Here is a 15,039-nt window from a genome sequence, read left to right as displayed (position 1 = left end):
AAATGATCAGATGGTCATGTACAGGTAGAGATATTGGTGTGCAAAAGAGCAGAAAAGTACATAAATAAAAACAGTATGGGGATGAGGTAGGTAAAATTGGGTGGGCTATTTACCAATAGACTATGTACAGCTGCAGTGATCGGTAAGCTGCTCAGATAGCAGATGTTTGAAGTTGGTGAGGGAGATAAAAGTCTCCAACTTCAGCGATTTTTGCAATTCGTTCCAGTCACAGACAGCAGAGTACTGGAACGAAAGGCGGCCAAATGAGGTGTTGGCTTTAGGGATGATCAGTGAGATACACCTGCTGGAGCGCGTGCTACGGATGGATGGGTGTTGCCATCGTGACCAGTGAACTGAGATAAGGCGGAGCTTTACCTAGCATGGACTTGTAGATGACCTGGAGCCAGTGGGTCTGGCGACGAATATGTAGCGAGGGCCAGCCGACTAGAGCATACAAGTCGCAGTGGTGGGTGGTATAAGGTGCTTTAGTGACAAAACGGATGGCACTGTGATAAACTGCATCCAGTTTGCTGAGTAGAGTGTTGGAAGCAATTTTGTAGATGACATCGCCGAAGTCGAGGATCGGTAGGATAGTCTAGTTTTACTAGGGTAAGTTTGGCGGCGTGAGTGAAGGAGGCTTTGTTGCGGAATAGAAAGCCGACTCTTGATTTGATTTTCGATTGTAGATGTTTGATATGAGTCTGGAAGGAGAGTTTACAGTCTAGCCAGACACCTAGGTACTTATAGATGTCCACATATTCAAGGTCGGAACCATCCAGGGTGGTGATGCTAGTCGGGCGTGCGGGTGCAGGCAGCGATCGGTTGAAAAGCATGCATTTGGTTTTACTAGCGTTTAAGAGCAGTTGGAGGCCACGGAAGGAGTGTTGTATGGCATTGAAGCTCGTTTGGAGGTTAGATAGCACAGTGTCCAATGACGGGCCGGAAGTATATAGAATGGTGTCGTCTTAGTAGAGGTGGATCAGGGAATCGCCCGCAGCAAGAGCAACATCATTGATATATACAGAGGAAAAAAGTTGGCCCGAGAATTGAACCCTGTGGCACCCCCATAGAGACTGCCAGAGGACCGGACAGCATGCCCTCCGATTTGACACACTGAACTCTTGTCTGCAAAGTAATTGGTGAACCAGGCAAGGCAGTCATCCGAAAATCCGAGGCTACTGAGTCTGCCGATAAGAATATGGTGATTGACAGAGTCAAAAGCCTTGGCAAGGTCGATGAAGACGGCTGCACAGTACTCACTTTTATCGATGGCGGTTATGATATCGTTTAGTACCTTGAGTGTGGCTGAGGTGCACCCGTGACCGGCTCGGAAACCAGATTGCACAGCGGAGAAGGTACGGTGGGATTCGAGATGGTCAGTGACCTGTTTGTTGACTTGGCATTCGAAGACCTTAGATAGGCAGGGCAGGATGGATATAGGTCTGTAACCTCCTTTGAAGAGGGGGATGACTGCGGCAGCTTTCCAATCCTTGGGGATCTCAGACGTAATATAGGTCTGTGTGTGTGTGTTCAGGTAATATAGGTCTGTGAGAGTGTGCTCAGGTAATATAGGTCTGTGAGAGTGTGCTCAGGTAATATAGGTCTGTGAGTGTGTGCTCAGGTAATATAGGTCTGTGAGTGTGTGCTCAGGTTCAGTAGAATGTATTGTCTGTCTGCATCTCTCCACATCAGGAGCTGATAGTCCTCGCAGTTCAGAACCCCTCCCATTGGCTGTTGCCAAGGAGGCCAAAGTGAGTGACATGGAGGATGACCAGTTAGGAGAGGAGGACATTGTCTTTCTGGACAATAAGTGAGTGATTTGATCTCCACCCCCCTACCCACTCCACATATCAACCTCAGAACCAGTGACCTGATTCAACTAGTAAAATTCTCTGCAAGCCCCTGGTTAGTTGAATCAGAAATGCTAGTGGTGAGATATTCATCTGATACATGTATTTTCTCTAACGGTTCCTCAGGGTGGAGGGGGAGGACGACAGTCAGAAGGAGAAGCTGGTTCTGTCGGAGGACTGTGAGCTCATCACCATCGTGGCGGTGGTTCCGGGTCGGCTGGAGGTCACCACACATCACCTGTACTTCTACGACGCCAGCAGCGAGAAGGAGGAGACGGAAGAGGGTGAGGACATAAAGACGTCTGGCAATGAACACTATGGGGCAGTTTCCCAGACACAGATTAAATCTAGTCTTGAGACCGTAAAGCTATATCAATGGAGATTCTCCATTCAGCAGGCTTCTTAGTCCAGAACCAGGCTTCATCTGACCAGAGGATCTGTCTTAGTGTATGCATCATTCCCCAGTCACTGTAAAGAACAGTCACTGCTGACATCATGATACAGTTGAATCTGAAAGAGTTGTTTGTTGACAAACTTCTATCTATCCAGGAATTGGTTTTTGATTTCAAGCGGCCCCTGTCTCAGCTGAGAGAGGTGCACCTGAGACGCTACAACCTGCGTCGCTCTGCTGTGGAGCTGTTCTTCATCGACCAGTCACACTACTTCATCAACTTCAAGAAGAAGGTGTGTCTCTCGTCTAACTGCTAGATTCAAGGGCCTGAGGCCTTTAGTACAGTGAAGGCTAATGAGGGGAATATGGCTCCCAGTAATGGCTGGAATAGAGTCAATGTATTGGTATCAAACACAAGGAAACCATGACTTTGTTGTGGCTGATACCATTCCGTTTCCAGCCGAGCCACGTCCTCCGATTTAACGTGGCACCAGCCACCACTGTCTTTGTACCACAGTGTTGATCCCAATACCTGTAATAAGATGTGGAATTGTATCATTATTTGACACTAATGATAATGTGAAGTGATATGAAAAGGACCAGTGTAAGAGACATGTATAACCTGACCCCGACCTCCCTCCCCAGGTGAGGAACATGGTGTACTCTAGGATCCTGGGGCTGCGGCCCCCCAACCTCTTCTATTTCGGCTCCCGCTCTCCTCAGGAGCTCCTCAAGGCTTCTGGACTCACACAGGTACAGCTGTTAACTCTGTCTGCATCACAAATGGGACTCTATTCCCTATGTAGGGCCCATAGGGCTCTGGTCAAAAGCAGTGCACTATGTAGGGAGTAGGGTGCAGTTTGGGATGCAACCTGTGTGTTACACAGATAGCTATTGATTCAGTAAGGACCTACTACCACAGCCTACTGCCTCAGCCTACTACCTCAGCTCAGCCTACTGCCTAAGCCTACTACCTCAGCCTACTACCTCAGCCTACTACCTCAGCCTACTACCTCAGCCTACTGCTTCAGCCTACTACCTCAGCCTACTGCCTCAGCCTACTACCTCAGCCTACTGCCTCAGCCTACTGCCTCAGCCTACTGCCTCAGCCTACTACCTCAGCCTACTGCTTCAGCCTACTACCTCAGCCTACTGCCTCAGCCTACTACCTCAGCCTACTGCTTCAGCCTACTACCTCAGCCTACTGCCTCAGCCTACTGCTTCAGCCTACTACCTCAGCCTACTACCTCAGCCTACTGCTTCAGCCTACTACCTCAGCCTACTACCTCAGCCTACTGCTTCAGCCTACTACCTCAGCCTACTGCCTCAGCCTACTGCCTCAGCCTACTGCTTCAGCCTACTACCTCAGCCTACTGCCTCAGCCTACTGCTTCAGCCTACTACCTCAGCCTACTGCCTCAGCCTACTGCTTCAGCCTACTACCTCAGCCTACTACCTCAGCCTACTACCTCAGCCTACTGCTTCAGCCTACTACCTCAGCCTACTACCTCAGCCTACTGCTTCAGCCTACTACCTCAGCCTACTGCTTCAGCCTACTGCCTCAGCCTACTGCTTCAGCCTACTACCTCAGCCTACTACCTCAGCCTACTGCTTCAGCCTACTACCTCAGCCTACTACCTCAGCCTACTACCTCAGCCTACTGCTTCAGCCTACTACCTCAGCCTACTACCTCAGCCTACTGCTTCAACCTATGCAGAGAGGAAGCTAACTGTTTGTGTTTTGTCATTAGAGATGGGTATGCAGAGATGAAGCTAACTGTTTGTGTTTTGTCATTAGAGATGGGTATGCAGAGAGGAAGCTAACTGTGTGTGTCATTAGAGATGGGTATGCAGAGAGGAAGCTAACTGTTTGTGTTTTGTCAATAGAGATGGATATGCAGAGAGGAAGCTAACTGTTTGTGTTTTGTCAATAGAGATGGGTATGCAGAGAGGAAGCTAACTGTTTGTGTTTTGTCAATAGAGATGGGTATGCAGAGAGGAAGCTAACTGTTTGTGTTTTGTCATTAGAGATGGGTATGCAGAGAGGAAGCTAACTGTTTGTGTTTTGTCAATAGAGATGGGTATGCAGAGAGGAAGCTAACTGTGTGTGTCATTAGAGATGGGTATGCAGAGAGGAAGCTAACTGTTTGTGTTTTGTCAATAGAGATGGGTATGCAGAGAGGAAGCTAACTGTGTGTGTCATTAGAGATGGGTATGCAGAGAGGAAGCTAACTGTTTGTGTTTTGTCAATAGAGATGGGTATGCAGAGAGGAAGCTAACTGTTTGTGTTTTGTCAATAGAGATGGGTATGCAGAGAGGAAGCTAACTGTTTGTGTTATTAGAGATGGGTATGCAGAGAGGAAGCTAACTGTGTGTGTCATTAGAGATGGGTATGCAGAGAGGAAGCTAACTGTGTGTGTCATTAAAGATGGGTATGCAGAGAGGAAGCTAACTGTTTGTGTTTTGTCAATAGAGATGGGTATGCAGAGAGGAAGCTAACTGTTTGTGTTTTGTCAATAGAGATGGGTATGCAGAGAGGAAGCTAACTGTTTGTGTTTTGTCATTAGAGATGGGTATGCAGAGAGGAAGCTAACTGTTTGTGTTTTGTCAATAGAGATGGGTATGCAGAGAGGAAGCTAACTGTGTGTGTCATTAGAGATGGGTATGCAGAGAGGAAGCTAACTGTTTGTGTTTTGTCAATAGAGATGGGTATGCAGAGAGGAAGCTAACTGTTTGTGTTTTGTCAATAGAGATGGGTATGCAGAGAGGAAGCTAACTGTTTGTGTCATTAGAGATGGGTATGCAGAGAGGAAGCTAACTGTGTGTGTCATTAGAGATGGGTATGCAGAGAGGAAGCTAACTGTGTGTGTCATTAGAGATGGGTATGCAGAGAGGAAGCTAACTGTGTGTGTTTTGTCAATAGAGATGGGTATGCAGAGAGGAAGCTAACTGTGTGTGTCATTAGAGATGGGTATGCAGAGAGGAAGCTAACTGTGTGTGTCATTAGAGATGGGTATGCAGAGAGGAAGCTAACTGTGTGTGTTTTGTCAATAGAGATGGGTATGCAGAGAGGAAGCTAACTGTGTGTGTCATTAGAGATGGGTATGCAGAGAGGAAGCTAACTGTGTGTGTTTTGTCAATAGAGATGGGTATGCAGAGAGGAAGCTAACTGTGTGTGTTTTGTCAATAGAGATGGGTATGCAGAGAGATTTCCAACTTTGAATATCTGATGCAACTGAACACCATCTCTGGACGTACCTACAACGACCTGTCTCAGTACCCTGTGGTAAGTCCCTGTCCCGTAAACCAGGGAGGGAGGAATGAAATGAATAAACAGAAGCATCAATGAACAGAAGAATCAACAAACAAATGAATCATTGAATCTATGAATGAATGAATGAACAGAAGAATAAACAAACAAATGAATCATTGAATCTATGAATGAATGAATGAACAGAATAATCAACAAACAAATGAATCATTGAATCTATGAATGAATGAATGAACAGAAGAATAAAGAAACAAATGAATCATGAATGCAGGAACAAATGAGCGAACAGCATTCATGCTGTAGTCCAGTCTAATCTAATGGTGTCCCTGGGTTGGGTTGGGTCCAGTTCCCATGGGTGCTGAGTGACTACACCTCTCCAGTTCTGGACCTGGAGAACCCAGCCGTGTTCAGAGACCTGTCCAAACCCATGGGAGTAGTCAACCCCCGCCACGCACAGAACGTCAGGGAGAAGTGAGTACTGCAGTAACCTCGCACAGAGAACTCCAGGGCTGTGTCCCAAATGGCACCCCGTTTCCTATGTACACTAGGTCACTATTTATAACCAGGGAATAGGTGGATCTGGTCAAAGGTAGATCCACTATGTAGGGAAGATGATGCTTTGGGACGCAGACCAGATCATCTCCAGTTCTGTTTAAACACCAAGCTCATCCTAGTATATGTGTTGTGTGATCTGAATTCAGTCTGTTTTATAATGACCAGTATTATACACAGCCTACGTGCTCCACAAATACACTGTGTTACTGCCTGTGTTTCATGTTGACTTCATTATTCTTCCTGTTAATGCAGGGAACCATTTGAATCATTGTGTCTTGTCTGATCAGGTATGAGAGCTTTGAGGACTCAACGGGCACCATAGATAAGTTCCACTACGGAACACACTACTCTAACGCTGCAGGAGTCATGCACTACATGATCCGTATGGAGCCCTTCACTACCCTCCACATACAGCTGCAGAGTGGCAGGTACAGTAACCCTTCACTACCCTCCACATCCAGCTGTAGGTACAGTAACCCTTCACTACCCTCCACATCCAGCTGTAGGTACAGTAACCCTTCACTACCCTCCTCATCCAGCTGTAGGTACAGTAACCCTTCACTACCCTCCTCATCCAGCTGTAGGTACAGTAACCCTTCACTACCCTCCTCATCCAGCTGTAGGTACAGTAACCCTTCACTACCCTCCACATCCAGCTGCAGAGTGGCAGGTACAGTAACCCTTCACTACCCTCCTCATCCAGCTGTAGGTACAGTAACCCTTCACTACCCTCCTCATCCAGCTGTAGGTACAGTAACCCTTCACTACCCTCCTCATCCAGCTGTAGGTACAGTAACCCTTCACTACCCTCCACATCCAGCTGCAGAGTGGCAGGTACAGTAACCCTTCACTACCCTCCTCATCCAGCTGTAGGTACAGTAACCCTTCACTACCCTCCACATCCAGCTGTAGGTACAGTAACCCTTCACTACCCTCCTCAACCAGCTGTAGGTACAGTAACCCTTCACTACCCTCCTCATCCAGCTGTAGGTACAGTAACCCTTCACTACCCTCCTCACTACCCTCCAGCTGTAGGTACAGTAACCCTTCACTACCCTCCACATCCAGCTGTAGGTACAGTAACCCTTCACTACCCTCCTCATCCAGCTGTAGGTACAGTAACCCTTCACTACCCTCCTCAACCAGCTGTACAGTAACCCTTCACTACCCTCCTCAGTAACCCTTCACTACCCTCCTCATCCAGCTGTAGGTACAGTAACCCTTCACTACCCTCCTCATCCAGCTGTAGGTACAGTAACCCTTCACTGCCCTCCACATCCAGCTGTAGGTACAGTAACCCTTCACTACCCTCCTCATCCAGCTGTAGGTACAGTAACCCTTCACTACCCTCCTCATCCAGCTGTAGGTACAGTAACCCTTCACTACCCTCCTCATCCAGCTGTAGGTACAGTAACCCTTCACTACCCTCCTCATCCAGCTGTAGGTACAGTAACCCTTCACTACCCTCCACATCCAGCTGTAGGTACAGTAACCCTTCACTACCCTCCTCATCCAGCTGTAGGTACAGTAACCCTTCACTACCCTCCTCATCCAGCTGTAGGTACAGCTGTAACCCTTCACTACCCTCCACATCCAGCTGTAGGTACAGTAACCCTTCACTACCCTCCTCATCCAGCTGTAGGTACAGTAACCCTTCACTACCCTCCTCATCCAGCTGTAGGTACAGTAACCCTTCACTACCCTCCACATCCAGCTGTAGGTACAGTAACCCTTCACTACCCTCCTCATCCAGCTGTAGGTACAGTAACCCTTCACTACCCTCCTCATCCAGCTGTAGGTACAGTAACCCTTCACTACCCTCCTCATCCAGCTGTAGGTACAGTAACCCTTCACTACCCTCCTCATCCAGCTGTAGGTACAGTAACCCTTCACCAGCTACAGTAACCCTTCACTACCCTCCTCATCCAGCTGTAGGTACAGTAACCCTTCACTACCCTCCACATCCAGCTGCAGAGTGGCAGGTACAGTAACCCTTCACTACCCTCCTCATCCAGCTGTAGGTACAGTAACCCTTCGCTACCCTCCTCATCCAGCTGTAGGTACAGTAACCCTTCACTACCCTCCTCATCCAGCTGTAGGTACAGTAACCCTTCACTACCCTCCTCATCCAGCTGTAGGTACAGTAACCCTTCACTACCCTCCTCATCCAGCTGTAGGTACAGTAACCCTTCACTACCCTCCACATCCAGCTGCAGAGTGGCAGGTACAGTAACCCTTCACTACCCTCCTCATCCAGCTGTAGGTACAGTAACCCTTCACTACCCTCCTCATCCAGCTGTAGGTACAGTAACCCTTCACTACCCTCCTCATCCAGCTGCAGGTACAGTAACCCTTCACTACCCTCCTCATCCAGCTGTAGGTACAGTAACCCTTCACTACCCTCCTCATCCAGCTGTAGGTACAGTAACCCACTTCACTACCCTCCACATCCAGCTGCAGTAACCCTTCACTACCCTCCTCATCCAGCTGGCAGGTGCACAGTAACCCTTCACTACCCTCCTCATCCAGCTGTAGGTACAGTAACCCTTCACTACCCTCAACCAGCTGCAGAGTGGCAGGTACAGTAACCCTTCACTACCCTCCTCATCCAGCTGTAGGTACAGTAACCCTTCACTACCCTCCACATCCAGCTGCAGAGTGGCAGGTACAGTAACCCTTCACTACCCTCCTCATCCAGCTGTAGGTACAGTAACCCTTCACTACCCTCCACATCCAGCTGTAGGTACAGTAACCCTTCACTACCCTCCACATCCAGCTGTAGGTACAGTAACCCTTCACTACCCTCCTCATCCAGCTGTAGGTACAGTAACCCTTCACTACCCTCCTCATCCAGCTGTAGGTACAGTAACCCTTCACTACCCTCCTCATCCAGCTGTAGGTACAGTAACCCTTCACTACCCTCCACATCCAGCTGTAGGTACAGTAACCCTTCACTACCCTCCACATCCAGCTGTAGGTACAGTAACCCTTCACTACCCTCCACATCCAGCTGTAGGTACAGTAACCCTTCACTACCCTCCTCATCCAGCTGTAGGTACAGTAACCCTTCACTACCCTCCACATCCAGCTGCAGAGTGGCAGGTACAGTAACCCTTCACTACCCTCCTCATCCAGCTGTAGGTACAGTAACCCTTCACTACCCTCCTCATCCAGCTGTAGGTACAGTAACCCTTCACTACCCTCCACATCCAGCTGCAGGTACAGTAACCCTTCACTACCCTCCACATCCAGCTGTAGGTTCAGTAACCTTTCACTACCCTCCTCATCCAGCTGTAGGTACAGTAACCCTTCACTACCCTCCTCATCCAGCTGTAGGTACAGTAACCCTTCACTACCCTCCACATCCAGCTGCAGAGTGGCAGGTACAGTAACCCTTCACTACCCTCCTCATCCAGCTGTAGGTTCAGTAACCCTTCACTACCCTCCACATTACATTTGAACAGTGTGGTTCCTGGCCCTGTGTGTTACATTTGAACAGTGTGGTTCCTGGCTGTGTGTGTTACATTTGTACAGTGTGGTTCCTGGCCCTGTGTGTTACATTTGAACAGTGTGGTACCTGGCCCTGTGTGTTACATTTGAACAGTGTGGTTCCTGGCCCTGTGTGTTACATTTGAACAGTGTGGTTCCTGGCTGTGTGTGTTACATTTGAACAGTGTGGTACCTGGCCCTGTGTGTTACATTTGAACAGTGTGGTACCTGGCTGTGTGTGTTACATTTGAACAGTGTGGTACCTGGCCCTGTGTGTTACATTTGAACAGTGTGGTACCTGGCTGTGTGTGTTACATTTGAACAGTGTGGTTCCTGGCCCTGTGTGTTACATTTGAACAGTGTGGTACCTGGCTGTGTGTGTTACATTTGAACAGTGTGGTACCTGGCTGTGTGTGTTACATTTGAACAGTGTGGTACCTGGCTGTGTGTGTTACATTTGAACAGTGTGGTTCCTGGCTGTGTGTGTTACATTTGAACAGTGTGGTTCCTGGCTGTGTGTGTTACATTTGAACAGTGTGGTACCTGGCTGTGTGTGTTACATTTGAACAGTGTGGTACCTGGCTGTGTGTGTTACATTTGAACAGTGTGGTTCCTGGCTGTGTGTGTTACATTTGAACAGTGTGGTACCTGGCCCTGTGTGTTACATTTGAACAGTGTGGTTCCTGGCTGTGTGTGTTACATTTGAACAGTGTGGTTCCTGGCTGTGTGTGTTGCAGGTTTGACTGTGCAGACCGTCAGTTCCACTCTGTAGCAGCAGCCTGGCAGGCTCGCATGGAGAGTCCCGCTGACGTCAAGGAGCTCATCCCGGAGTTCTTCTACTTTCCAGAGTTCCTGCAGAACATCAACGGTGAGTAGCACTAAGGCTGTGTTCCCTTCACATGAGGAAGACTAGGGCTGTGTTCCCTTCACATGAGGAAGACTAGGGCTGTGTTCCCTTCACATGAGGAAGACTAGGGCTGTGTTCCCTTCACATGAGGAAGACTAGGGCTGTGTTCCCTTCACATGAGGAAGACTAGGGCTGTGTTCCCTTCACATGAGGAAGACTAGGGCTGTGTTCCCTTCACATGAGGAAGACTAGGGCTGTGTTCCCTTCACATGAGGAAGACTAGGGCTGTGTTCCCTTCACATGAGGAAGACAAAGGCTGTGTTCCCTTCACATGAGGAAGACTAGGGCTGTGTTCTCTTCACATGAGGAAGACTAGGGCTGTGTTCCCTTCACATGAGGAAGACTAAGGCTGTGTTCCCTTCACACGAGGAAGACTAAGGCTGTGTTCCCTTCACACGAGGAAGACTAAGGCTGTGTTCCTTCACATGAGGAAGACTAGGGCTGAGGAAGACTAGGCTGTTTCCCTTCACATGAGGAAGACAAAGGCTGTGTTCTCTTCACATGAGGAAGACAAAGGCTGTGTTCCCTTCACATGAGGAAGACTGTGTTCCTTCACATGAGGAAGACTGTGTTCCCTTCGTATGAGGAAGACAAAGGCTGTGTTCCCTTCACATGAGGAAGACTAGGGCTGTGTTCTCTTCACATGAGGAAGACTAGGGCTGTGTTCCCTTCACATGAGGAAGACTAGGGCTGTGTTCCCTTCACATGAGGAAGACTAAGGCTGTGTTCCCTTCACATGAGGAAGACTAGGGCTGTGTTCCCTTCACATGAGGAAGACAACGGCTGTGTTCCCATCACATGAGGAAGACTAAGGCTGTGTTCTCTTCACATGAGGAAGACAAAGGCTGTGTTCCCTTCACATGAGGAAGACAAAGGCTGTGTTCCCTTCACATGAGGAAGACAAAGGCTGTGTTAGCGAACTCACTGTGGAGTGTCAAAGTGCACTCTGGGAAGTGTCAAACCAGAGTTCTCTATAATCTGAGTAGATTTCCAGAGTGTTATGAAATCATCCTAAGTGGAATGCAACGATGTTAATTCCTATTCACAAGTCATTCCTTACACAGTATATCAACACAACAGAAATATGGCCTATCGTAGTGTTTCATAGAGCCTCATACCCTACCAGATGTTGGACACTCTGTTTACGTAGCTGAGGAAGGATTGACTGTCTCTGTGTGTGTGTTTACTGCAGGGTTTGACCTGGGCAGTCTGCAGATGACCCAGAACAATGTGACTGATGTTCTGTTACCACAATGGGCCTTGTCTAGAGAAGACTTCATCAGGAAACACAGGAAAGCTCTGGTGAGGCCTTCCACCTGGAAAAATAATCTATGGGAAACGCTGGTGCAACCCCCACAGCCATGCTACACTCTCTGATTGGACACATTTTAATCAAGTAATCAAATACATTTCCTTGTACAAATGCATTTGTCCCCCAATATGGTGCAGGAGTGTGAACACGTTTCCTCTCATCTCCATGAGTGGATTGACCTGATCTTTGGCTGCAAGCAGAGAGGGGAGGAGGCGGTGGAGGCTCTCAATGTCTTCTACTACTGCACCTATGAAGGTATGGAGAGAGAAGGGCTGAGTCCCGAATGACACCCTATTCTCTATATAGGTCACTACTTTGGACCAAAGCCCTATGGCTCCTAGTCTAAAGTCGTGCACTATATACGGAAAAGGGTACAATTTGAGATTCTCAACTTCACCCAATGTGATATGAGGAGTAGGAGTGGGTGAGAGAGCTCTTCCCTCCATCCTCACTCAGACACCACAATGTATAGAAGGTACATTTCCTTATCAATAGAGTTCTGTTCTATTCTGGTCTGTTCTATTCTGTTGTATCCTGTTCTGGTCTGTCCTATTCTGGTCTGTCCTATTCTGGTCTGTTCTATTCTGGTCTGTTCTATTCTGTTGTATCATTTACATTTACATTTAAGTCATTTAGCAGACGCTCTTATCCAGAGTGACTTACAAATTGGTGCATTCACCTTATGACATCCAGTGGAACAGCCACTTTACAATAGTGCATCTAAATCTTTTAAGGGGGGTCTGTATCCTGTTCTGGTCTGTTCTATTCTGGTCTGTTCTACTCTGGTCTGTTCTGGTCTGTTCTATTCTGGTCTGTCCTATTCTGGTCTGTTCTGGTCGGTCCTATTCTGGTCTGTTCTGGTCTGTCCTATTCTGGTCTGTTCTGGTCTGTTCTGTTCTGGTCTGTTCTATTCTGTTCTGTTCTAATCTGTCCTATTCCGGTCTGTTCTGTCCTATTCCGGTCTGTTCTATTCTGTTCTGTTCTATTCTGATCTGTTCTATTCTAATCTGTTCTATTCTAATCTGTTCTATTCTGATCTGTTCTATTCTGATCTGTTCTATTCTAATCTGTTCTATTCTATTCTAATATGTTCTATTCTAATATGTTCTATTCTAATCTGTTCTATTCTGATCTGTTCTATTCTGTTCTGTTCTATTCTGATCTGTTCTATTCTAATCTGTTCTATTCTAATCTGTTCTATTCTGATCTGTTCTATTCTGATCTGTTCTATTCTAATCTGTTCTATTCTAATCTGTTCTATTCTGCTCTGTTCTATTCTGATCTGTTCTGTTCTATTCTAATCTGTTCTATTCTAATCTGTTCTATTCTAATCTGTTCTATTCTAATCTGTTCTATTCTGATCTGTTCTATTCTAATCTGTTCTATTCTAATCTGTTCTATTCTAATCTGTTCTATTCTGATCTGTTCTATTCTGCTCTGTTCTATTCTGGTCTGTTCTATTCTAATCTGTTCTATTCTAATCTGTTCTATTCTGATATGTTCTGTCCTATTCCGGTCTGTTCTATTCTGTTCTGTTCTATTCTGATCTGTTCTATTCTAATCTGTTCTATTCTGATCTGTTCTATTCTAATCTGTTCTATTCTAATCTGTTCTATTCTGATCTGTTCTATTCTAATCTGTTCTATTCTGATCTGTTCTATTCTGATCTGTCTGTTCTATTCTAATCTGTTCTATTCTAATCTGTTCTATTCTGATATGTTCTGTCCTATTCCGGTCTGTTCTATTCTGTTCTGTTCTATTCTGATCTGTTCTATTCTAATCTGTTCTATTCTGATCTGTTCTATTCTAATCTGTTCTATTCTAATCTGATCTGTTCTGGTCTGTTGTGTTCTGTTCTGTTCCATTCTGTTGTTCTATTCTGGTCTGTTGTGTTCTGTTCTGTTCCATTCTGTTGTTCTATTCTGGTCTGTTGTGGTCTGTTCTGTTCCATTCTGTTGTTCTATTCTGGTCTGTTGTGTTCTGTTCTGTTCCATTCTGTTGTTCTATTCTGGTCTGTTGTGGTCTGTTCTGTTCCATTCTGTTGTTCTATTCTGGTCTGTTGTATTCTGTTCTGTTCCATTCTGTTGTTCTATTCTGGTCTGTTGTGTTCTGTTCTGTTCCATTCTGTTGTTCTATTCTGGTCTGTTGTGTTCTGTTCTGTTCCATTCTGTTGTTCTATTCTGGTCTGTTGTGGTCTGTTCTGTTCCATTCTGTTGTTCTATTCTGGTCTGTTGTGGTCTGTTCTGTTCCATTCTGTTGTTCTATTCTGGTCTGTTGTGGTCTGTTCTGTTCCATTCTGTTGTTCTATTCTGGTCTGTTGTGTTCTGTTCTGTTCCATTCTGTTGTTCTATTCTGGTCTGTTGTGTTCTGTTCTGTTCCATTCTGTTGTTCTATTCTGGTCTGTTGTGTTCTGTTCTGTTCCATTCTGTTGTTCTATTCTGGTCTGTTGTGTTCTGTTCTGTTCCATTCTGTTGTTCTATTCTGGTCTGTTGTGTTCTGTTCTGTTCCATTCTGTTGTTCTATTCTGGTCTGTTGTGTTCTGTTCTGTTCCATTCTGTTGTTCTATTCTGGTCTGTTGTGTTCTGTTCTGTTCCATTCTGTTGTTCTATTCTGGTCTGTTGTGGTCTGTTCTGTTCCATTCTGTTGTTCTATTCTGGTCTGTTGTGTTCTATTCTGTTCCATTCTGTTGTTCTATTCTGGTCTGTTGTGTTCTGTTCTGTTCCATTCTGTTGTTCTATTCTGGTCTGTTGTGGTCTGTTCTGTTCCATTCTGTTGTTCTATTCTGGTCTGTTGTGTTCTATTCTGTTCCATTCTGTTGTTCTATTCTGGTCTGTTGTGGTCTGTTCTGTTCCATTCTGTTGTTCTATTCTGGTCTGTTGTGTTCTATTCTGTTCCATTCTGTTGTTCTATTCTGGTCTGTTGTGTTCTGTTCTGTTCCATTCTGTTGTTCTATTCTGGTCTGTTGTGGTCTGTTCTGTTCCATTCTGTTGTTCTATTCTGGTCTGTTGTGTTCTATTCTGTTCCATTCTGTTGTTCTATTCTGGTCTGTTGTGTTCTGTTCTGTTCCATTCTGTTGTTCTATTCTGGTCTGTTGTGGTCTGTTCTGTTCCATTCTGTTGTTCTATTCTGGTCTGTTGTGTTCTATTCTGTTCCATTCTGTTGTTCTATTCTGGTCTGTTGTGTTCTGTTCTGTTCCATTCTGTTGTTCTATTCTGGTCTGTTGTGGTCTGTTCTGTTCCATTCTGTTGTTCTATTCTGGTCTGTTG

At 46.3% G+C, this 15,039-nt stretch overlaps 1 protein-coding gene and 1 long non-coding RNA gene across 4 annotated transcripts in view; one reads left to right on the top strand and one right to left on the bottom strand.

Moving 5' to 3' along the window:
- Positions 1-15,039, top strand: part of LOC118378949 (neurobeachin-like protein 2) — a 45,061-nt gene that overhangs the window by 18,979 nt on the left and 11,043 nt on the right. Inside the window, exons 10-19 of the mRNA XM_052509568.1 lie at positions 1,693-1,810; positions 1,977-2,211; positions 2,400-2,534; positions 2,887-2,994; positions 5,430-5,525; positions 5,857-5,981; positions 6,353-6,493; positions 10,292-10,422; positions 11,654-11,763; positions 11,911-12,028. Coding sequence (XP_052365528.1) covers positions 1,693-1,810; positions 1,977-2,211; positions 2,400-2,534; positions 2,887-2,994; positions 5,430-5,525; positions 5,857-5,981; positions 6,353-6,493; positions 10,292-10,422; positions 11,654-11,763; positions 11,911-12,028 — 1,317 coding nt within the window. The remainder of the gene's footprint in view (positions 1-1,692; positions 1,811-1,976; positions 2,212-2,399; positions 2,535-2,886; positions 2,995-5,429; positions 5,526-5,856; positions 5,982-6,352; positions 6,494-10,291; positions 10,423-11,653; positions 11,764-11,910; positions 12,029-15,039) is intronic.
- On the bottom strand, positions 9,413-10,271 carry LOC127924890 (uncharacterized). 3 transcript variants are annotated; one of them, XR_008119192.1, is made up of 3 exons: positions 9,748-10,271; positions 9,643-9,712; positions 9,413-9,537 (listed from the first exon to the last, which is right to left on the bottom strand). It is a non-coding gene; the product is annotated as an uncharacterized LOC127924890 (long non-coding RNA). The 3 variants fall into 3 exon arrangements; XR_008119190.1 differs by having other exon boundaries at positions 9,520-9,572; positions 9,643-9,677; XR_008119191.1 differs by having other exon boundaries at positions 9,536-9,572.

The sequence above is a fragment of the Oncorhynchus keta genome, unplaced genomic scaffold (assembly GCF_023373465.1).
Source record: "Oncorhynchus keta strain PuntledgeMale-10-30-2019 unplaced genomic scaffold, Oket_V2 Un_contig_4708_pilon_pilon, whole genome shotgun sequence".
NCBI lineage: Eukaryota > Metazoa > Chordata > Actinopteri > Salmoniformes > Salmonidae > Oncorhynchus > Oncorhynchus keta.
Note: the sequence above shows the minus strand (reverse complement) of the source record. Positions and strands in the feature narration are given on the sequence as shown.